This window comes from Balaenoptera borealis (genome assembly GCF_965194805.1).
Source record: "Balaenoptera borealis genome assembly, chromosome: 17".
Lineage (NCBI taxonomy): Eukaryota > Metazoa > Chordata > Mammalia > Artiodactyla > Balaenopteridae > Balaenoptera > Balaenoptera borealis.
Genome location: NC_138876.1, coordinates 35,553,850 through 35,577,429, shown reverse-complemented (window position 1 = coordinate 35,577,429; position 23,580 = coordinate 35,553,850). Strand labels below are relative to the sequence as shown.

At 39.2% G+C, this 23,580-nt stretch overlaps 1 protein-coding gene across 2 annotated transcripts; it reads right to left on the bottom strand.

Moving 5' to 3' along the window:
- Positions 1–670: 670 nt before the first annotated feature.
- PABPC1 (poly(A) binding protein cytoplasmic 1) lies at positions 671–17,401 on the bottom strand. Of its 2 annotated transcripts, none has more exons than XM_082364324.1 (15): positions 16,700–17,401; positions 13,320–13,513; positions 13,002–13,117; positions 10,730–10,869; positions 9,341–9,435; positions 8,867–9,004; positions 8,561–8,656; positions 5,268–5,540; positions 4,938–5,028; positions 4,206–4,316; positions 3,970–4,124; positions 3,316–3,400; positions 2,649–2,779; positions 1,965–2,058; positions 671–1,121 (listed from the first exon to the last, which is right to left on the bottom strand). In XM_082364324.1, exons 1-14 carry the CDS (start codon positions 16,890–16,892, stop codon positions 1,966–1,968), a joined length of 1,911 nt encoding a protein of 636 aa, XP_082220450.1. In that variant the 5' UTR covers positions 16,893–17,401; the 3' UTR covers positions 671–1,121; position 1,965. The 2 variants fall into 2 exon arrangements, with proteins under 2 accessions (XP_082220450.1, XP_082220451.1); XM_082364325.1 differs by having other exon boundaries at positions 10,739–10,869; positions 16,700–17,400.
- Positions 17,402–23,580: the final 6,179 nt, after the last annotated feature.

The following is a 23,580-nucleotide window of genomic DNA, read 5'->3' as shown; positions in this document are numbered from 1 at the left end:
AACTTAGAAAGCTAACTCTGGCAGCAGTATGTAGAGAATGGAATAGAGTTAAAACTAGGCCATTCTCTAAAGTGCATTGAAATTGCCAGGGATATCTGGTTTAATGCATGTCCTTCCTGGGCCCCAATCCTGATCTTCTACATCTATTCTCTAGATGCAGAAGCCCTGTATCTTCATTATTCACAAGTACTTTGGATGGTAAGATATTACACTGAAATAAGTCACAATCATCAAAGGACTTTTAAAAAGAAGGCTTAAAAAAACGAATCCTAAATTTTGTACACTTAATACATCTAGTCTTCAGTGTAATTTTTATCTATACCCTCCTATCCAACAAATACAGTAGTTACTGTTTTATACCACATAAATGAGAGTTTAAGCTAGTTATCTGCCAGCCGAGAAACCTTAACATAGTCATATACTGGCATCGTCTCAAAAGATGTTAAGGTCATTTAACAAATAAAATATATGCCTTGATTCAAGAACTCACATGGAAATCTAAATTCATAAACTGCATTACAGACATTGTCTTATGCCTCTTTTCCATAAAACTAAGAAACTTCTGAAGTACCTTTCTCATGAAAGAGGTTCTTACACCAATTCCAGCTTATCACCTATTATTTACCCAAGCCAATTACAAAGAGAAATAAAATAGCATACCATCACTGTGCACTGTTTAAGGAATTTTTATTAAAGCAAGAATTTTATAATCCAAATTACGTTTCATTGCTCAGTTATCAATTCTGTTATTTAAAACAGAAGTGACATTCTGAGCTATGCCACAGTAAAGAATTAATTACAAAATTAAAGAAAGGAATGCTTTAAATTTTTGTACTTTGCTGAAAATTCTTTTTCCCAGGGTCTATAAAACATTAATTTGTTTTTATATTTTACTATTTTTTTGTGTTTTTTTTTTTGTTTTTAAATCAATAAGTAATCTAGGACTAGCATTACGTTTGCTAGACCTGGCATTTGCTCGGTACATAAGGTTCAAAGTTTCCTTTCCTTTTTTTATTTATTTTATATTTTGCAATGTTTTTTTTCCATAATATTTAAGTTTTTCGATGTTTAGGTATTTTTCTTCGGTGAAGCACGGGTTTCTTTTCGTGGTCCCTGATCATCTGTAAATGTGGGGGGAAAAAAGATTATAATCATCAAATTTAAGAGACAGAACTTAATGATTCCAACCACTAAAAAAAAAGGATCTTTACCTAAGTGACTGACAGAGGTGCTAATTATAGCTATAATGGCAGTCATATTATAATATATAAATGATTCCAATTAACATGTTACACACCTTAAATTTACAGTGTCATATGTCAAATATTTTAACAAAACAAGAAAAATAACAGGACCAATACTGGCACTTGTTAGTATTAAAGCCCTTGGCCAAATTCAGCCTGTTTACAGGCTGCTTCTTCTGTAAAGCTCTACTGGACCACAGCCATACCCACTGGTTTACATGTTGTCTGTGGCTGTTCTCACACTAACGGTGGAGCAGAGTAGCTTCAACACGTAACACGGCCCCCAAAGCCCCAACTATTTCCTATTTTACAGAAGAGCTTTGCTCATCCCTGGCTCTGGCTACACAGCTACATCACCCCATTTCTTGGGGGTAACGAAAGGCAACAGCAGAGGCCAAAAGGCAACTGTCATCGCTGCCACCCAAGAACATGTATTAAGCTATGAAAAGTCCTCCAAGAATAGCTATACAGGGCCAACCCCTGTTACAGCCATTTAATACAAATTACTATACAAAATGCTTGAACGGGCTCTGATCTTAAGAATTCAAGTCAATACCAGGGTTAACAGGTAAAGTTTCCTTTAATTCCTCTGTATCTCTACTTCTCTTCGAAAAATTTGCCATGTATTTGAATTAATGGTAAAATGAGTTTTTGCTATGTTTCAAACCATGCTCAAACTGTTAGAACAGACTAAGGCGCCAGCACAGGAGGCGGGCTCACTTCACACGGCTGGAACCCCGGGGGCACTGTTCACTGCTTTCTGGGCAGCCTCTTTTGCTTGGTGGGCTTGTAGGACAGCTACAGCTTCATCAACCTGAAGAAAAGAAAAACTGGTTCTGAAAAATAATAATTAGACGATAATTTCAAATTGACAACACACAAATGTCCAACAAAGGCAAATTCCTTTCCTCAGATGAAAGTGGAAACAACTGTTATCGAAAAACATTCCAACTATATCCGTATCTTTTGGGTTCCATTCCACCACTGTTCTACAATTATGAACCTCTTGCACTTCTTACTCTCTCTCCACCAAAAATCCCCCAAAGTTGAGAATTATCAGCAAACATCCCTTTCTCCAATAAAGATGTAGCACAGTTAAGAGAGCACGAACGCTGGAGTTACAGTGACTGGATTTGAAACCAAGCTCTGCCATTCACTAGCTGCTTTGTGAGCACTGGGCAAATTACTTAACCTCTCTATGCTTCAGTTTCCCCCGTCTATAAAATGGGGATAACAGCACCATAGGTTATTATTAGGATTTTCAATTAATATTTATAAAGCTCTTAGAACTGTGCGTGACTTGTATAAAGCACTTATAAATGTCCTAGAAAATTAAGTTCCTACAAAACATCCTGGAATATGTACTATAAGAAGCTACTAGATAAATGATAAAATTTAAATTACTTTAGAACGGAGAGACTCTGGAGACTCAAGCATATGAAGAAGTTCTGAATTATCAATCTCCAACAACATGCCAGTGATTTTACCAGCAAGAGTAGGGTGCATGGCTTGAATTAGAGGAAAGAGCCGTTCACCTAGGAACAAAAACATTCAAACACTCCTTCAATCAAAAAAACAAAAAATTTTTAAGGCATCTACCATATTAAAACTGGGGTTTAAGAACCTTTTGTTTACAGCAAATAAATGTTAACCCATAATCCACCATTTCATTATCTTTCATAAGATTGCTATAAAACGGATTAAGATCTACCACAAAGCAATTAATTCTTGGCAGTTGTCAGTTTGCCAAAAAAAAAGATGAACTGAAGCTATGTTTACTATTAAAGTGTTAAATCTGTGCTCAGGCAAAATCAAAGTGGTTTACTCATTTGGTTCAAATTCTTTCTTCCAAAAATGTGGCAGGGTACATGGCAAGCAATGCCCTATTACGCTATCAATCAAAGGCAACATTTTAATAGCTTTTCCAGACAGACAAACTGTGCCATCATAATCATTCATGCCGATTCACATCCTGCCACCCTAGCTGTCATTTTTAGGTACAGAGGAGGTCTAAATGTCTTCCTATTTTCTAGTGTCTCCATAACTGACTAGGTGGGACAAAGGTACTTACCCAACATTTGCTTCTGTTCTTGAGGAGGGGCAGATGCCAACATGGAAGCAGTCAAAGGCTCCTGACCTTGTACATGAACAGCAGGCTAGAAAGAAAACGGGAAAATTCCTAAGTTTAAAAAGTACAGAAGTAATGGCCAGTACAAACACAGCCATCACTGGAAATTAACTGGATAAAGACTGTAATCTAAACATAAACAGAAGCTGAGTGATTCAGAAATACAGCCTAAGATAGCTATATTAACACCTAAGTGCTCAAGTATTATAAGCACAGGGGATGTTGAATTTTCTTTTTTATCTGGAGTATTCTTTGGAATCATACTTCTACTATGATCAATGACGATTTTGGTCCTAGGGTCAAAAAAAAAAAAAGGTAAGGCAAATCTCACAAACTAAACTTTATTTTACCCTTTCTTACAACTATGCCAAACAAAACCCTCATATCACATAAGTAATTCAGGATGAGGGACTGCTGAATGCTTGTCTAGTTCCTAGAGTATAGCACATAGAAGACATTTTTACATACTATCAATTAGTGGCACCTCAACAAGGTGTTCTACATGGCTTAAGCGCTCATGTGTCATACAGTTGTCTTCAATGTCTTTGCCTGAGATCAAGGACTGTCATCTTTATAAAGAAATCATTAAATCCACACCTGCTGCATGGTAACTTGTGGCTGTGCGTTAAGATGTTGTTGAGGATTGCGAACTCCCGCAGCGTATTTATACTGTGGAACGGTGCGAACAGCAGGAGTAGCTGCAGCTGCAGCAGCTGCGGGACGTGGACCCATTGTCTGTGTTGATGTGTTAGCTAAAAAAATAAAAAGATTTTCGTATTTATCTTGCTATTTCAAATTGGAGACCAACTTTTACAGGAAGGGTTAAGACTCACCAACACGCTGTGTTGACATGACTCGTGGAACCTGTGAAGAAGCTGGTCTCATAGTACTAAATGGTGGTCTAGGAGCGGCTGGGCGGATAGCACCGGGCATATTTTGGAATGCTACGTTTAAAGATATGAACACACATTAACTGGGAAAAACTCACCAAGTGTTCATGCTGCTTTTTCAGAGCTGAGGTTTGCACAAAAGGCTATAGATGACCAAACATAAACAAACCATTTTTAAAAGCTTAGGCTCCTATATGCCATTTCTCCAGACTTAATCGTATCAGAGCATCAGTAAATAAAAAATTTTCCTTCATACAAGGACAAGTACTTATTAATATCTGAACATGATACATGAACCTGATTCTAAGTGTTCCTGCAATACAGCACTATTCCACAGGACAAGGCTGAAAATGCCTGGACCCTGGTCCTCATACATGGAACAAGATCTTTTAAAACTACTGCCTAACCAAATATGAAATTGAGTTGGATGCATTCCCAAACTTGTCATAAATGAAAATCAAAACAACATAGATATTGCTGTCTTAAGGAATGGTGAAACATTTTACAATTCTTTTTTAAAAACAAAATGCTAGGATCCCCAAAATGAACACCCATAAAAATAAACTATAAAAAGCAACAGCTAATATACCATTGGGATATAACAGCCAATTCGCCTCATTTATGTTTTTAGTTCAAATACTTTGCAACCTTAAAAAACAACAACAAAAAGCTTACGATGAGGTCTGGCACCCTGAGCAGTCCAGCGAGGACTTGGTCTTAGTTGAGCAATTTGGCTAGGAGGATAGTATGCAGCACGGTTCTGAGTCTGGAGAAAGCAAGCAAATGTATCAGCTAAAGAAAAAAGCAAATCATGCAACTAGTTATGCACTCAAAACATTTAGCAGGTCCTCACACTCTAAGCATTTTTCAAATCCAATCATAATTAACATCTCTTCATCTTAGGGCTTTATTTATTTTTTAGTGGGGCACAAAACATTAAAGATGACTGAAGAGGAAAACCTTCATGAGGTTTCTGTTCTCTTGTAAAAAAAAAAAAAAACCTACCTGTGGGATAGCTGCCATGAAGTAACCTGAAGGAGGTGCTGGCTGATAGGGGTTGATTACAGGGTTGGGCACAGCTCTTACACTTGCCATTCTCTGCATATACTGGTTAGTGAGGTGAGCCTGGCGCTCTTCTTTGCGCTGAGCTAAAGCTACATACAATGGCTTGGTGGCCACAATTCTACCATTCATTTCTGTAACTGCTTTAGTGGCTTCTTCTGGGGAGGAGAAACACACAAATCCAAACCCTTTGCTGCGACCACCCTCCATCATAACCTATTAAAAGAAAATGGAAGAAACCACATGGTTAATGCAATGGTAGGATGAGGCACAAAAAGCAGAGTATCAACTATAGCCACCGACTCACATTCAACTAAATCCTGTCAATGCTTTCATCTTTTTTTCCCACAATTTTCCCCTTGATATCCAAATATTAAGGGTAAATACATGCATGCATTATCCCAGCCAAGCAAAAGAAGTAAAGGGGTGGAGGTACAATAGCAACTTTGTAAAAGTTTTAGATTTTCAATATTAAGGTTTAATTTCTAAATACAATCAAGGCCTGCTAAATTTTAGCACCACTAAAAACATGCACAATTAAAATCTGACTATTCTAGCAATTCGAGCTGACAAGATGCTTTATTACTCGTTAAGAGGGGAGGAAAAAGCAGTTGAATATCATAATATCCACATTTTAAAATTAAAATTTCACATTCAAGACCGTAAGGGCCATAAATACTGGGGTATAAACAATATTCAGGAAGCTCACAATGACTCAAAATCTTTTAAACAAGCAATGAGGAGACGTGAAGAACTTCTCAGTAGCCCTGCAATCTACATAAGCATGCTCTACAGCTACATTAGACAGCCAGCTGGTGGCACAGAGCAAACAGAACAGCAATCAAACAGAGACCAAAGATCCTACATAAATGTGGAATCAAAAGAACAAAACCAACAACTGGGCTCAAGGATACACAGAACAGATGGGTGGTTGCCAGAGAGGTACGGGGTGAAGGTGGCTAAAAAGTACAAACTCCCAGGTATAAAGCAAGTCATGGGGTCGTATTGTACAGCATGGGGACTACAGATAATACTGTATTATACATCTGAAAGTTGCTGAGAGTAGATCTTTACAGTTACCATTAAAAGAAAAATAATGTTTAACTATGGTAATGAATGTTAACTAGACTTACTGCGATCACTTTGCAGTATATACAAATACCAAACAATTATGTTGTACACTTGAATATGTTTTATGTCAATTATATCTCAAAAAACAGTCCAGAAACATACCCATGCAATTATGGGAACTTCGTATGTTAAAGCTTACATTTTAAAACAGTGGGGAAAAGACGGACTTTGGATTATCTAGTACGTGGTACAAAGGGATAATTCTGAATTAACTTAGAGCTCTTATTCACATCACATTGAAAAAAATCAAATTGCCAGATAAGATTCTGTATCTGAACATAAGATGCAAAAATACAGGGAAAATCTAAGATGACACAAGACCCCCAAAGTCCTAAGTGGAAGACTTGGAGAAAATACTTGCAACATAAAACAAAGCGCTGACATGAAATTTCCCCTAAATCAATAAAGATAACCGATGCAGTATAAAAACATGCAAAGAATAGGCTAAACAAGTAAACACATAAAAAGCACATCTCATTTAAAAAGATGCATACCACTTTCTACTAAATTGACAAGACTAGTAGTAATTTAATTTGTTCACCCTTTTTGGGACAATTCAGTTGTATGAAATTTAAATACACACACCCACTAACCAGAAACTTCAATTCTTGAACTTCAGAAATACTGGTATGTGTGCAAAGATATATGTATAAAGATGTTTATTAGAGTGGTGGGTCCAACACTGTTAGTAGCATGCAAAGCAAACCAAATGACCAATAATACAGGCATAGTAGAATAAGTTATGGTACATCTATACCATGAATATTCAGCCCTTAGCGAAAAATGAGAAAATGCCTGAAATAAATATGTACCTAGATATGTTAAATAAAAAGACAAGTTGCAGAATAGGTATACTATGATCCTGTTTCATAAAAACTGTTTATACGTATACAAAAAGTATACAAGCATGGAAAATTATCTGGAAAGGCCAACCAAACTCCTTTTGAAGACTGAAAATGAAAAATGGAAGGGTCACCTTTTTCTACTTCTGTCTTGACCAATTTGTTTTTCAGCAAGCATTATCAAATTAACACAATGACCTCCTCTCCCAGAATTTCTGCAAAAACTTTTTCACCTCCTTGCCAACAGCGATATGATCCACAAAGGACTTTTTGAAAAGGACTTAATAAAGACCCTCCTTTGTAAAACATGCATGCTTCTTCATACATTCAAAATAAACTGATGCACAATATTCAATTTAAATGATTTTCAGGGAACATACTGAGGATAAACAAACTCAGGAATAGATTCTATCATACTCCAGGTTCTCCTACAAAAGCACAGGCTGAATGAAACAGAAGACAACTACATCACTTGCATTTTTGTGTGTATTCCTCTACTGTGCTCCTTAACATTCTATCGTAGAAGTTCCCTCGGTCAGTGGGGTTGCAGAGTAGAAAGATCAGCTACGAGGTCACTCCAGAGCACTCAGTTTTAATTTTTCCTGTTCTCTTTTGAGAATCTGTTTAAAGTTTTAGATACTCTTCCCACCCCTCAAGGTACATACGTAACAGAACTTTAAATACAGAAGGATTCTTGGGCCATGGACACCAGAAAAAACACCTAAAGTAGAGGTTCTTATATCAAAATTCCAGAATTTAGACTAGAATCTTACTGTTGTATTTCTTAATTTCTGATTTCAAGTAAAAGCAAACACGATCTCTACCTTTACTGTTATAGGGGGCTTTAAGTTTGACTCCCCAGAGTGAATTCTGTAAGCAAATATAGATTAGCTCAAATAGTAACAATTACAGTTCCCTAATAAGTTGCTTTCTTTAACCAGTAAAATAACTAGTTTAACAGAGTACAGAACAGTGCATATCATGTGATGATCGATCACTATGGTCATCAAATGCAGCCTTTCCAGCCACTTCAAATCTGAATATAAGTTGTTTTTTTTTTTTGAGTATAAGTTTTTGAAGTAATGAAGCAAAGGTATGATTTTCTGAAAAATGAAAGGCTGATTTTTTAGAGAAAAGGAAAAACGATTTGACCATTCATTTATAAAGAAAAACACTCCATATGAAATATAAAATTTATATACATATATCCATGGGCATGGATTTTTCCCAAATCTTAAAAAAAAAGTGCATCATATGCTTTACCTTTGCACTAGTGATTGTACCAAACGGAGAAAACTCTTTCCGGAGACGTTCATCATCAATACCATCATCAAGATTTTTCACATAAAGGTTAACACCCTAAAAAAAAGATAAAATAAAGAAAAAAAATTTAGAAAAAGGAAAAAGAAAACCATAGTGGTACTTAAGCATACTTCCTATTATCTTATCCCATGTTTCCTCTCCTTTCCCCCTCTCAAACCCTCCAGTTACCTGTCAGTAACTGAAATGAACATAAAATAGGTTTCCTCATCCCTGTCTTATTTTTGCTCTTTCAGTTAAAAAATGAACCTGGTATCTGGTGATCCTATCTTGCTTCATCTGTTCAAATTTGCGCTTAAGTTCCGTCTGCCGTTCCACTTTTTTCTGGGCTCGACCAACGTAAATTTGTTTTCCATTGAGCTCCTTTCCGTTCATCTCATCCACAGCCTTACAAAGACCACAAAATTTTAATTACTAACTTGCAATATATAAATTCATTTTTTAACAATAAAGAAAATTTGTTAGATTATAAAAGCTAAAGATGGACCCACCATAAAAACTAAACTTTGAGGTTTTAAGACAATAGAGGTTTTCAATTTATACTCTCAAAATATATAAAATGCAAGTAATTCAAAACAATACATGTGGAGATGAACATGTAGACTAGCCGTTGGTATGCATGTGTATTTCAATGCAAGAGCAACTCAACTTTATACCCCCACATCTTACTATAAAATACAGAAAAACCCACACTGCCTTTGGTTAGTGTATTTTAAGTCTTACTTTCTGTGCATCTTCATGCCTTTCAAAGCTTACAAATCCAAAACCTTTGGATTTTCCACTCTCATCGGTCATTACTTTCACACTTAAGGCAGGTCCTAAAAAAAATTTTTTTAATGATTCAAAGGTATTCCATACAACATTTAGTTTATACATTTCAAGTTTCAATACACAAACAAAGCCATGAAAAAAATATAAAAATGGGGATTAAAAAAAAACCTCCAATCCTCCAGAAATGTATTCCTCCTATAACCACCCTCTTCTCTCCCACCATGGGCACTAAATATTCTCTTTAAGACCCTTTATTTCTACTAAGAAGCTAAGTAAATACTCTATTCCCTGAAACACTCCTCCTTCCATTTAAGGAGGTATGTTTTAGAGAAATGTAAATGATGATGAAGTTTTATGCTTAGCATTAGTACAAAACAGATGCATTATTTTAAAACAATTTGCTTTTCTTTAAGAATTTTTAAGCCTTGGCCCACTTGATTTTCAACAAGGAGTAGAGGAAACACGGGGTTTGACCTTTGACATAGCACAAGCACCTGGAGGAGGTGGCATGTTTCTGAAGACACATATTCCCCCACCACCCCCTCAAATAAAACAGACTTAACTGAAGTGGTAAGTATTATCTCAGGTAGGTGGGGAAAAAAGATTAAAAATCACATCTGATTACAGAGAATCTGCAAGATGTATGGGCACACATCAACTGTTTAGAGGGTTCAATGTGGCATCCCAGCTTGGCAATAGTAAAGTATTAGATTTCCTCATTCTTTATGATTTGGAATGCTTTTAAAAAGGGGACACCTATTTAAGTTAAACAAAAAGGAAAGCAAAGGTAAGGGGCAAGTAAATCACCTGCAAGAGTGCAATTTAAAGTTCGTTTTCTGATCAGCTACACAACTATCTAACGTGAGACCGGTTACACACTTCACGGGAAAATCTGGATCTTTGTCTTTAAAAGTCATTATTTTAAATTGCTCAAACACGATGCTGAGACTGGCCAAATATCCTAAAGCTGGCCAGCTTTCCTGTCCCATAATTAAAGACTACATTCCAACCTAAGTTGGCTGTGTCTCATGCAATGCCTCTGATGAGATGGGATCTGTTACTGCATAAATCCAGCACAATTTCTTAACATAGCAAAAGCTTTTAAAATCTGTTCCAATTACACAGTCACACCTTACGGTGCTAATACAATGCTATTAACCTTTAAACTGGATAGGATTTTATTTATAAGCTAGTATAATGGACTATCAGTAGCTTAATCCAAATAACTACAATATTTTAAAATATGTGAAGTCCCATTTATTTTAATATAAAATATTAGCCAAAACTAACATTGAACAATTACTCAGAACTGAGTATAAAAATTTAATTCAGACACATTACCGAACTTGCCAAAGAGATCCTTCAGGCGCTCATCATCCATGTCTTCTCCAAAATTCTTGATGTAAACATTGGTGAACTCTTTTGCCCTAGCTCCGAGTTCTGCTTCTCGTTCCTTACGAGACTTAAATCGTCCAACAAATCTAATAAAATAGATAAGAACTATAAAATTAGGTTCTATTTTATGAAGTTCAGGTTAATTAAGCCTGATGGTTGACTCTGTAATAGTTACTGGTAATTTCAGAATCTCTAATAAAAAGCAAACTATAAAACAGAAATAGGGCCTTAAGTGCAATGTGAGAACAAACCTCTTAACTATAATCACGAAAAAGAACATTTTTCTTAATGCACACTCCTCTCCCTTCCTTCTAGCTAACCTAGGGTTAAGAAGATTACGTCCAGCAATACAAACTAGTGGAGTATGCCTGCACCACTAGTGAAAGACAGCGAAAAGACAGAAAAGCTTTTATCGTTGCTGTTTCAACATGGCTCTTGCACTTTGTTTGCAATCTCCTAAAATATAAATTTAAGCTACCGAAGTCTGTACTCTAACATACAACGGCCTGGAACAAATTTCTTTGCAGCATTATCAACAAAATGTGTTTTAAAAATTGAGGTTTTCCCTAAAAGTAGTACATGTGTCATTAAAGGATATAATATACATCAAAAAACCATCGCCCATAATCCCACCCAAATTGTGACTGACTTTTCGTAGGCCTTTTTGTTCCCTGTGCTTAAGAACGTTAGTCCAGCACAATTCCTTTCCATAGGAGACACCTACATTTTATTCCCTTAGCCGCACCCCACACCTTCCCCCACCCATATGGTGCTGCTTCTCCATGCAATTAGTTTTATAAATGTTCTCAGTGGGAACATGATATTCCATTGTGGACAACAAAACTTTCTTTTGTAAATAATGCCGCAACATTATGAAACTTCGTTATTTGTTCTTAGGATAGAGTTGCAGAAATCATGGCAGCTCGAAAGGTATATAAATGATCTTAAGTTTATACCTACAAACTGCTTTCCAAAAAAGGGTTATATCATTTTATACTCAAAAAACAGCAATAAATCAAGTTCTTTACTTAATCTAGACCTCCACCAGTGGTAGCCATTCTTTTTTTTCCCCTAAAGCACTGCTGACAGGCAAAAGATAGTTTCATCTCTGAATACTAATGATGCTGAACATTTTTCTCATTTAAAGGTGTATTATTTTTAAGAATTACCCTTTGTAAACATTGTTCCCACTGAGGAGTTGCTGGTTTTCTTAGACTTGTATGGGGTTCTTTACATACTACAAAGTCTTTCCTTAATCATGTAATTGACGGAACTCACAACAGGTACCACCATGTGCATGACTCCTCCGTGTACAGACTGACCATACCACTTGATGCAGATTTATGAGAACCTCACCTTAAGAGTGATGCAGTTGACCTGTAAGAACCAAACCCAATCTGCATGCCATCACTGCAGTTTACATGAGCTCACAGCTCACTTACAATATGACCTCACAGCTGAATTTGCCTACTTAAGCAAAATCCACTGGCACTGAGGATAAAATTGAGATTTGTAATTTCTTTGGGCTCATAAAATCTGTATTTTTACAACTTGTAGCAGAAAGTCTTATAGAGGCTTTATCAGTGTCATTATTTTAAAAGTTTGCAACTTTTAAGAACAAGTTTATTTCAGAAAAGATTAATCATGAAGACTTCTGGTTTAATTACGATTTATCTTTACATGGGGAAGGGAGCCAAAAGGTGTTGAAACAACAATTATGACAGTCTTTAAACTCCATCAATAAACTGTGGGAGTAAAGCCAAGCAGAGAGTCACCCTGGGCTCTGAATTTAGACCACTGGGTTTGTATCGCAGTTTATCTGTCACACCAGTATGTAAATACAGGCAAGTTATTTTAGCTTCAGCTTTGAATGTAAATGGGGCTAATTACTACCTTGGGAATTATGATTAAGTTTCTGCCTGGATTTCTAGTTTTTCAACTAATACGCACTTATTTTTGAAAAAGCTTTATATTCCAGCATACCTATCTTCTGCTGTTTCTTTTCTGTTTGAATGCTGACCAGCTGTATTAATTCACTGTTACTTGTATGTTACACTGAATGTGGAGAAAAGACAATTATAAAATCTACCAAGATGTGGTTTATTAATTTTCACTTTAGCTGTATCTCTTTTAAGAGCACAAATATATTACTTGTAAAATGCATGAATTGAACTATTAAAAGCATCTGAAGTATGATTAACTAAATATTTATACTTACACTTTGCGATCATTTAGAAGCATCCCATTCATTTTTTCAATAGCTCTTTCAGCTGCTTCTTGTGTCTCAAAATGCACAAATCCATAACCCTTGGAACCATTTTCATCACAAACCACCTAGGGAAAAATGTGTAATAATTTTTCATTACTTGCTATTGATTTAGCATTTTTCCAGTATTCAGAGATAACTTGTCAGCTACCTAACCTGGGCATTTGGGAAATAAAGATATCCATTAACACAGAGCATGGTTGCTATCTTCAAGAATAAACTACAATTAAACTAAAACACTGTATGTTTACCTGTCATATTTTTGCTTACCTTACATGAAAGGATGTTACCAAAAGCAGAAAATGTATCATACAGTGCTTTATTATCAATGGATTTGTCCAAATTTTTAATGAATATGTTGCCCACTCCACTTTTGCGAAGTGATGGATCACGCTGAGACCACATAATGCGTACTGGCTTGCCCTTTATAACATCAAAATTCATGGTGTCCAAAGCACGCTCCGCTGCAGGAAGGACATTTTCAAAATAAATATTATTTCAAAACTTTTACAGCCCACTTAAATTTATATAAACTATTGTGGAGGGAACAGTAGGGCACATGGTCCCTCTACCTCTTTAAACTTCAAGATGGCTGAACCTTACCTCATATCAGTCTAGATTTAAATGGTACAACGCAAAAAGAGAAGACAAATATCAAAAAACCCCAAATTTCCCATGTTAATTTGTTAATGGATGACGTATCGTTAAGAACTAACTTATTTCTGAAACAACCTCTTCCTTTAATTGCCATGAAATTTAAAAGCACCTTTTTGTTCCTAGTCAACTGTAAAAGCGAGATTCCCCTTCACAATCTGCTTAATAAGCAATATAAAAGACAGTAAGCAATTGTAGATTATCCACAAGCAGAGCAGTTTATGGATTTTCAAGCATTTTAACTTCTTCTCTATTACTTGTCAAAATTGTTTCTTGCTTATCACTGTCAATACTGTACAAAAATTAGTCCATTTTCTAAAAAAAAAAAAAAAAAAAAAAAATTCTTGACTTATTGGGGGGATTTCAGTGATTCATGGCACAATTCCCATGGCCATGTTAAAAAAAAAAAAAAGGCTTTATCCATTCAGAAAGACTTGAATCAGGCTTTCAAAAACTAAAGTGAAGTTGGACGTACTTAGCTATGTAACACAAAACTTTTGAAATACCAGGTCTACGATAGTCACAATTCACTTTAAATGCTTTATTTATATATAAAACCAATTTTATCTTAGATCACTCATTTACTCTTAGATCAGTCATTACATTAATAACTGATGATTAATCAATTATTTCTGAATAGTGCTAGAAAATTTCAAAATCTACCCTATGATTACATCTATGAAGGATCAAATTATGTGCACCCGTACCATTAAAGAAACACTTATTACAGAAGTTTAGACTCTAAATGGAAAAATATATCATTAAGTAGAAAACACTAGTCCCTAAAGAGTGGGAACACACAGTCCACTTGAAGTCCTGAAACACCAATTTTCACAAATTCCATGCTAGTGTTAACTGTAAAATTAGTGAGAGGACAAATTTTCCAGCCACTTCTTTCTATAAATGAAAGTTTTAGTTTCTAGAAGATAGTGACAAACAACTGTCAGCTCATTTATCAATTGACCACGCCTACTCAGCTCCCCTAGTTTTTTAGCTGACTCTGCTTGAGTTTCTTTTGAATGAGTCACCTCTTCCTGTTAAATTGGAAACTGGTCACTTTCAGAAGCTATTCTACAAATACATCAATGTAGCAATAAATAAGGGGGAGAAAAAAACGGAAACCACTGGAAATAATATTTGGAAAGACAATAATTTGTATATATAGAAATGAAATAAATGGAAGATGGAAAAATGCTACCTTCTTTTGAGTAGTTACAATACTGGCCTACTGCAATAGATGGATAATACACAGTGAGTATACTGTAACCACGGTAACCTGAAGTTCAACTTTTCTAACCCCAAGAAATTTTTAAAATTGTTTTTTTCGGATTTAAAATTGTTAAATTTAGAAAGAATAACAGCCACTTTCAGAAGTTTACATTTCATGCTCTCTAGACTTTGTCCAAGTTTTCTCTATCAACTCTTCAGTTTGTGATTATCTGCCCCCAAATTATCTTCCTTGATATTTCATTCAGCGATAAATCTTGACCAGAGTTGGGAGGAACCGTTATGGAGTGACATTTGGAGCTACTGCCTACAGAGCAAAAGGGCAGAAAACCTGCAGTGCAGTTTTACAACTTCGGGCTTGCTGTCACTCAATAGCCTGCCTACCCAAAAATCTCAGTATTAACTTTACCTAGTGAAAAGCTGATCACTAAATAACTCCAGATCTGTTAATGAAATAAAAGTTTCAATTCCACCTTTAAGGCCTTTCCTACAAAAATAAATTCCTTATATTTTGTAACACTTGACATATATTCAAGTAGCCAGGGGAAAGAAGGGCAAAAGTGGACCATAAAATCAAGTGAAAATGACTTTTGCAAGTCAATTGATCCAGATATAAAGAAAAATCCTGGCAAGTCATCAGGTCACATATCTGTTTGCCAAATTTTGGATTTTTTTGCAAACTGTTTAACTTTACTTTAAAAATACAAGGTTAGCTGCGTCTTTTTCCCCATAAATTTCAAGCTGACTCCAGTGCTCAATCATTCCCCATGATGTATGGATATTCTGGACTACTTTAAAAAAAAGGAAACCACCACTAGAATGCCACATTAAGTATAAGAGTCCAGTCCACACGACACTCACAAGTAACATTTTCCAGTCAAAAGTGGTGACGGCATTTTTAAGTAAAATCCTTCAAAACCATAGAAACTATTTCAGAGAAAAAAAAATATTCCGAACAAATTACCAGTACTACGAAAGTAACTCGATTAAAACAATCACAACTACCTAAATAGCCTGAGATAAACGATGGCCTCCAAAAGGGTTCTCTTCCACATCCCCTCCCTCCTAACCTGCTGTTAAGAGTGAGAAATGTCTGAACTGGGGGAAAAACCCCAATGCACGTCTCATTGGTAGTTTATACTTCCAGGGCCATCAGTCACTGACAAGTTATTAAGAACGGAATCAGAAGCCTGATGACCACCACCAGACCACCATTATTAACTTTATTCTAAGTCCCCGTGGCTCCCCCAGGCGATTGGGCCAGTAGCCGGAACAGGCCTCGGGCCTGTGAGGTTACAGGGTTCAACACGTGGTATTTTTCGAGCAACGAAATGCACTTCCTGGGGCGTCCTGGGGCGCCGGCAAGAGCCTCGGGTGGTGGGAGCGCCTCCACCTATTACCGGAAAAGGGGGCTCGGCGCTCAACACCCCAGAATCCCGCAGCTACTGGCGGGAGCGTCGTGTTAGAACCCATTCTCACCCACCCTCCCGGCGCGTCATCACCCTAAAGTTTGAGAGCGGCTGAGGCCGAGAAAATGGTCGCAAAGGAGGAAGTGGCCCGGCGTAAGAGGGGCGTGCGGCTGCCGGCAGCGCGGGTCCCTGCGGGCACGGGGAACCGGGGTACTGGCGCCCGAGCCTCGCCCCGCTGGCCCCGGGGAGGGCTGGTGACATGCCCTCCTGCCCCCTCCCCCCGGGCCCGCCGGCCTAACCCGCCCGCCGCCGCCGCCTGAGCCTCATGGCCGCCCGCCCGCCGTCGGGCCCGGCTCTCACCGTCTGCCGGCTGCTGGAAGTTCACATACGCGTAGCCCAAAGAGCGGCGGGTGATCATGTCCCTGCAGACCCGGATGGAGAGGATGGGCCCGGCCGGGCTGAACTTCTCATAGAGCATCGCCTCGGTCACGTCGGGGTGTAGGTCCCCCACGTAGAGCGAGGCCATGGGGTAGCTGGGGGCGCTGGGGTTCATCTCGGCACGGCTGCCCGCAGGGCCACAGGCCGCGACCTTTCCGTGAGAGGAGAAGAGCGAGTGCTGGGGTCGCGGGCCGAAGCCGGGGGGAGGGGAGCGGGGGCAAGCGCAGAGGGACAAAAATCAACCGGAATCGAAAACTACTCAACAGCCGCAGAACGGAGTCGATCCGCTGCCGCTGGCTGCTGGCTGCCAGCTGCCGGCTGGGGAGCGAGGGTGGCGGTGTCGGGTCCGGGCAGCGGGAAGGCCTCGGTCTCTTGGTTCCTTCTTGGAGCTGCTGCGGGGCCGCGGGCGGGCGGGTCGGTCTCGGTTGCTTCACCGGGTTATTTTATAAAACAGGAAGAAAAAAAAATAAAAGTCTCCGGCGGGGGAGACGCGGATTTTTTGTAAATTTTTTTTGGGTTTTTTAAAAGATTTTTTAAGATTTTTTTTGGATTTTTTTAATAATAAATGTGTGTTCCGAGGCCGGAGCACACACTCCGCACTCTCAGCACTAACCGCCGGGGAGAAGGGGAAGCACCGCCTCCTGCACCCTCTACTTATACCCCGCGCTGCAGTCGCCCCGCCCCCGCGCGTCTGACGCCAGGGCCCTACGCGAGCGTCAGCGCCGGAGGAGGAGGAGAAAAGGAGGCGAGGGGGAGGAGGAAAAAGAAAACAGGAGGAGGAAAGAGCGAAGAGGAAGAGAGAGGTGGCGGAGGAGGCCGCTGCGGGGGTGGGGCTGGGGCTGGGGCGGAGGGCGGGGCTTCTGCGCACGCGCCGCGGCCGGGGGGGCGGGGCCCACGCGGCGTAGGGCCCATGGGGGAAGGGAGGGCTGGCTTGCCGGCTGCTCTCCGAGGAGTCGGGTTGGACGGCCCTTCCTCCCACACATCCCACCCCACCTCCACCCGGGAGAAGCGTTAACCCGTCACCGAGGCGGTGGGCGGCGCGCGGGGCTTCCGGGTTTCTCGGCTCTAACCACCCCCCACGTGCATGGCCACCCGGGCCTCTTCGCGCGGCAGGCAGGCCTGCTCCACTCGCATCCGCCCCTGAGGGTCGCTGGGCACGAGTGGACCGGTATGATCCCTTTCAGACCCAGTTTCCGAAACGTGGGTGAAAGGAGCCAGGGCTGGCTCCCCAGTTCTCCTACCGGACCGCACTACGAGTCCCAGCGGGCAGCGCCGCCACGCGCCTCGGCCTCAGAAGCGGTGCCTGCTGGGAGCTGGAGTCCCCAACGGCCGCGGCGCTCGCTGACTCCAACTGGCCGCGGATCCTGGCCGCCCGCTCGGGAACCCCCAACCGTCCTGGCGCTGGACCCCGGTCGCCGCCCCGCGGTGCTTCCGGTAGAGGAAGGGGGAGGGGAGGGGCCCTCGGACTCCTGGTCCTCTCGGTTCCGAGCCCTAGACTCTCCCCGGTCTCCCCACTGGGTGCTGTGGTTGGTCAAAGTGATTTTAATTGGGGGAAACTGTCTTGGGGTCTTTGTCCGCTTCCCTTTTTAAAGTATCGTGATCACTATTCACTTAAGGTACTAGGTTGGAATCTGATTCGTGCTCTTTCTGCCAGAAATTTCTTTGAGGTAGAAAACAGGACTGCAGAAAAATAAATGCTTTTCTTTAAAGTATGAGTCTATCACAGTCATACAAGGCACCACATACCTTCAACCAGGCAAAATTAGAAATAGTCTAAACGCGGTATTAAAAATGTTTAAAACAATTTTGTAGTTAGTTGGGATCTTTAATAGGGATGGTAGCTGTAATGAATCGATAGCAAAAATACCAGTTAATAGGAATGACATTAAGTCAACATACAAATCCCACTTTAAAGTAGTAATGTACTTTACAGTTTTTAAAGCACTTGCATAAACATCCTATCATTTGTTCCCTACAGCAATCTTGTGTGGGAGGTGGAGCAAGTAGTAATAATTTTATCTTACTGTTAAGGGAATGGTCTCAAGTTAAATGATTGCCCAATTCATTCTTTTATTCACTAAACTTTAATGCATGTCAAATATATTGCCAGGTGTGGACTGGGTACTTTATTCTCATTTAATTCAAACTTAAACCTGCAGAATCCCACATAAGTGCTATTTTGTCCCCTGTCTTGGTTGGAAGAGGATAATATTTTGGAAAACATGTTGCCTTATGTGCTTTATTAGGCAAAAGAGCAAGACTGAGGGCTGTGCATTAGGAAGACACATCTATTACTAGATGACAAATCACCATTCAATCTATTAGAACTCTGTGGTTAAAATCAATCCATTCATATGTTTATTGAATACCTACCAAGTGTATCTGTATGTAGGGAAAGTACATGACAGACACAAATTGCTGTCCTCAAGAGGCTGCGGATGAGCTCTCTGGTAATCACATAAATATAAGCATTACAGCGAGTACAATAAACATCCAATCCCAGTGTTTAATCTGGCTGTGACGATTTTCTATTAGATTCTAAATGTGTTTCCTTAAAAAGAAAAAGAGGATGGAAATTCCATTATTGGACTTTAGAAGAAAACCTGACTTCATTTTAGTATTTTCATTAAATTGCTGAACAGAGACTATGAAAAACCAAAAAGGAATAAAAGAAGAGGTGCACTCATTAAAAGAAATGTGAAAGGGGGTCACCTCCAATAACTTGGAAATTATACCAAGAGCTAAAACTACCAAAAAACATACATAATTACTAAGATTATATATACACCTCTGGTAGAGAAAAATGAGGGTGCAGTTTCTGGTGAACCTCACTAAAACATCATTGTAAATAACAAAGGTGGGGAAAAGATGGTCTGCTTGGAGTCTAGAAAATTTTGTCAGAGAGCAAGAGTTTGGCAAGCACCCTCTAAGGTGGATTTAGGTACTCCAGCCACTAGAAAGACCTTACTCTCAGGTTTCACCAGAGGCTGGATTAAATCACTCTCAAAAGATTTCTCTTTATGATAATCCAGTTTGAACAAGCAACCTCCCAATTGATAAGTTCAGTTAATAGTTGAACCACCACGGCACCCTGACACAGGGAAGGATGCTCTAGATGGCAGACGAAAGTATTCTAGTCACTGAAAAGGTGTATCAGCTCTTTGTAGATTAATAAATACTGTGGGAAGCAAGTTGGTCAGGATTTCTATGCAGCTGCGGTTCTTGACATTCAGTGGGTGTCACTCTAACATTTCAGGGAGGTACAGCTGAGTCTGAACAAGAGAGACTAGAAGCAAAGTCCATCCCTGGGGGGAGGGAGCTAGTAGAATCAGAAGTGGGAGTCAGAGCCCATCTCAGGAGGAAACAGGAATGGGATCTGGAACTGGAATCAAGAACCTGTTCCCTTGATACATCATTCACCTCTTTCTCTTTCTCTTCCACCAGCTCCTTTCTCTCTGATTAGAAACCTGTTTTTCTGATCAAAAGTCAAGACAAACTCCCTTAATGATATATTCCTCTCTAATTTACTCTTTTCACAGCCAAGATTTTATTTTCCACTTCTCGCCTCCCCTTAATTCCTCAACATGAACACGACACTGACTTCTCACACCTCCACCTCCCCAATAACTGTCCTGTCAACAGGCATCAATGATCCCTCTTCTGTTTGTCAAATCCAATGGACTTTCTTCAAGTCCATCTTGTTCAATATCTGAAGAATCTGACTGTTTTCCTCTTCCTTCTCTCTGTCTCTTTTTTTTTTAACACACTCTCTTGGCTTCTGGGCTGCAACTCTCCTGGTTCTGTCCTGCTCTCAGACTATCCCCTGTCTCCTGTTACCTTCCCTGACCACCAGATTGGGCTGGGTACCCTTCCTCTGGCCTTTACCCACACCACCCCTCTGCCACTACATTTACCACATTATACTGAAGTAGTCTGTTCTTGAGCTGTCTCCCCAAATAAGCTGTAAGCTCCAAAAGAGAGCCTAGGTCCTATTTGTCTGTATTCCTATCACGGAGCATGAAGCCTGGCACATTGGAGATGCTTTTTTCTTTTTTAACCTAACTTCAGGGAGAGGGCCAGCCAGGCTTGTAGCCTGACCACACAGAATAGGGGTCAATAGGGAGATCTCAACCTGAAGTTCACACGGGCAGCTAGGGCTGTGTTCAAGTCCAGACCACGTGGCCTGCTGCAGGGCACTACTTCCAAACTCCACCAGCTACCGGAGGGGGTATTTCCTAACATATTGGCTTGGCACTCATTTCCAGTGCTGGGCTTGGAGGTAGACTTTAGTACCCAGAGTCAGGCAAGCAGGGACAAACAGGGCTGCTGGATAAAAGGAGTTTCTGGACCTCCAAAGCTGAGGACACTATACCATGGCAATCCCATTAGTGTTCTGTCACTCTTCAGAGGCTATCAGACAGCTTAGCTGTCTGACTTTAACAGTGTGATCATTTCTGATAGAGGTAATTAAGGCTACAAGTAAAAGGCAGAAGATAGAATATGTGTCAATTCCCCTTGACTTGATTCACCACTCTCATTTTTCCCTCCCATCATTTCTTTTTGGTCTTAAAAGAATGTGCTGTCTATGTTTATCTGGCTTGCCTGTGTATTTCTAATTTTAGATTGCTGTGGGACAGAAAAATGTCTTGATATGTGCAGCATCTCACTGTGGGTGCCTAAGAATGTCTAATGACATCAAAATCATTCAATTAACCTGTTTTTCTCTCAGCAAATAAAATGTAAAGTTCTCCAGAGAACTTGTTCACTTGAAGCTCACTAGAGATTTATAAATAATTTTCAGGCTATATCCAGTGTATATTCAAAATATATCCAGAATAATTTATAACATTTCATGTAATGTATGACAAACTAAAGTTGACTGGTCTTATAAGATCTTAGGTAATCCTGAGATATATTTGAGTTGAATAATAAGGGAACAAAACAGCCTCCGCCCAACTGAAGGGATATACTTTCTGTAGATCCCTGAAATAGAAAAATATTAATGTCCATGATAAGACCCAAATTATACAAGGTTTAAGAATATTAGCTATCTGCTTCATTGGTTTGCTTGGCTGGTGAGGAACACAGCACCTACTCAAATTTGTAAATTGTCATGCTCATGATCAGAAAGATTTCCTATAAGAGTCCCATTCAAATTTTATGTTTTCTTCCATACACGTTACATATTTTCCTCATACCAAAAGAACAAGGAAAGGGATTTATAAAAGAGTTTGAAATTGGTTCTGACATTGTGTGTCAGATGATGTAACGTTAGTTCTGAGAAAATGGCTGCCAAGTAAGAAGACATAGATCTTGAAACAGAGACCCATTTAGAGTCATAAACATAGACTCATAAACAGAGAAACAATCTTGGGAGAAAAAGATAATTAATGGCTTTGTTGTGGAAGAGAATAAGAAACTCAAAGAAATTTCAGCACACTTAGGTTTCTTACAAGATGCTCTTCTAATGACATAGCCATCTGTGTTAAATCAGTGTGTGTGTCATAATGGTAACAAAAGGGATACTGCTACAATAGGTGTATTACCACCTACCTAATAGGATTATTGTGAGACCTGAATAAGATACTATATGTAAACATAAGTTACATAATGCACAGTGCTACCATTTATTGAGCAGCTCCTATTTCTGTGACTATAACCACACATCAATTTGGCAGATACTAAGTTCAAATTCATGGCAGAAATATTACATAGAGTCATATACAAACAGACATACAAAAGATACAACTGTCACTGTCCTAAGCATTAGCTTTGGAGGATAGAAAATTGCAATGGCTACATTAAGACAGTGTTAAATATTAGATGAATAACAACAGCAACAACAAAACTAACATCAATTTCTATCTAGGGTGTGGATTATGTGGGGAGGGGGTCAACATGAGAACTTTGAAATGTATTCTACTCTAGGACCATGGTTCCTAAGGCACAAATAATCTAAGTACATAAGTTAAGGTATAAGGGATAACAAAAATATATTTCAGGTAAATAGGAGAAATTTTATTAATACTAAGAGCTAATATTTATTGAGTACTTAAAACAACCCTATCAGATAGGAAACTACAGTATTGCTGGTGAGGAAACCAAGGCTTAAAGTCAAATAACCTTGATTCAAACACAGGCAGTGCAAGACCAAAGGATGAGATCTTTGATCTGGGAATTAATGGGGCTAATACTTGGAATAATGAGAGGAAAGGGCATTGGAAAGTGGAGGAAATAACATCAGGAATGTCATGGAGGTGGGAATAAGCAAGATGTGTTGAGGGTATGAGAAAATTGTATGGCTGAAACATGACAGACAAACAGGGGTAAAGGTAATAAGTGAGAGCGTGAAAGAGGGGGGCAAGTGCAAGGAGAGATAGATTAGGGCTTTAATACTGGAAAAAATAGATTGGGGCATGGGATCTAATCTTGTGACCCTGTGTTTTATCAGAAGGTAATTCTGGTGGCAGTGTAAAAGTATTCGTTTGAAAGAGGAGAGACAAAGAGAGACCAATTAAGGTATTCTTAGAATGGTCCCTCTTTGCTCTTCCTGGGAGTGAATTCAAAGAAAACAAGTTCTTACTGTCTAATGAAAAGAAGCACGCAAGGTTTTTTTCAGGAAGACAAACTTTTTTCCTGTAATAAATCTTAAAAAGGAATTATTATGTAACTCTTTATATGAAGGATACTGAATTATAGAATTCATTCATTTGTTCACTACAAATCAAATATTCATTTAGGCCTACAGTATATGCTTGTTTAAGGGCCTGCATATAAAATATTAAAACCAGTGAAGTCTCTAC

Excerpts from the sequence above, each read along its gene's own strand:
- PABPC1 (XM_082364324.1), bottom strand. The coding sequence starts at position 16,892 with ATGAACCCCAGCGCCCCCAGCTACCCCATGGCCTCGCTCTACGTGGGG. Across the intron at positions 4,125-4,205 it reads CATGTCAACACAGCGTGTTG|CTAACACATCAACACAGACA; the intron begins GTGAGTCTTAAC and ends TTATTTTTTTAG. Across the intron at positions 3,401-3,969 it reads CACAAGTTACCATGCAGCAG|CCTGCTGTTCATGTACAAGG; the intron begins GTGTGGATTTAA and ends TTTTCTTTCTAG.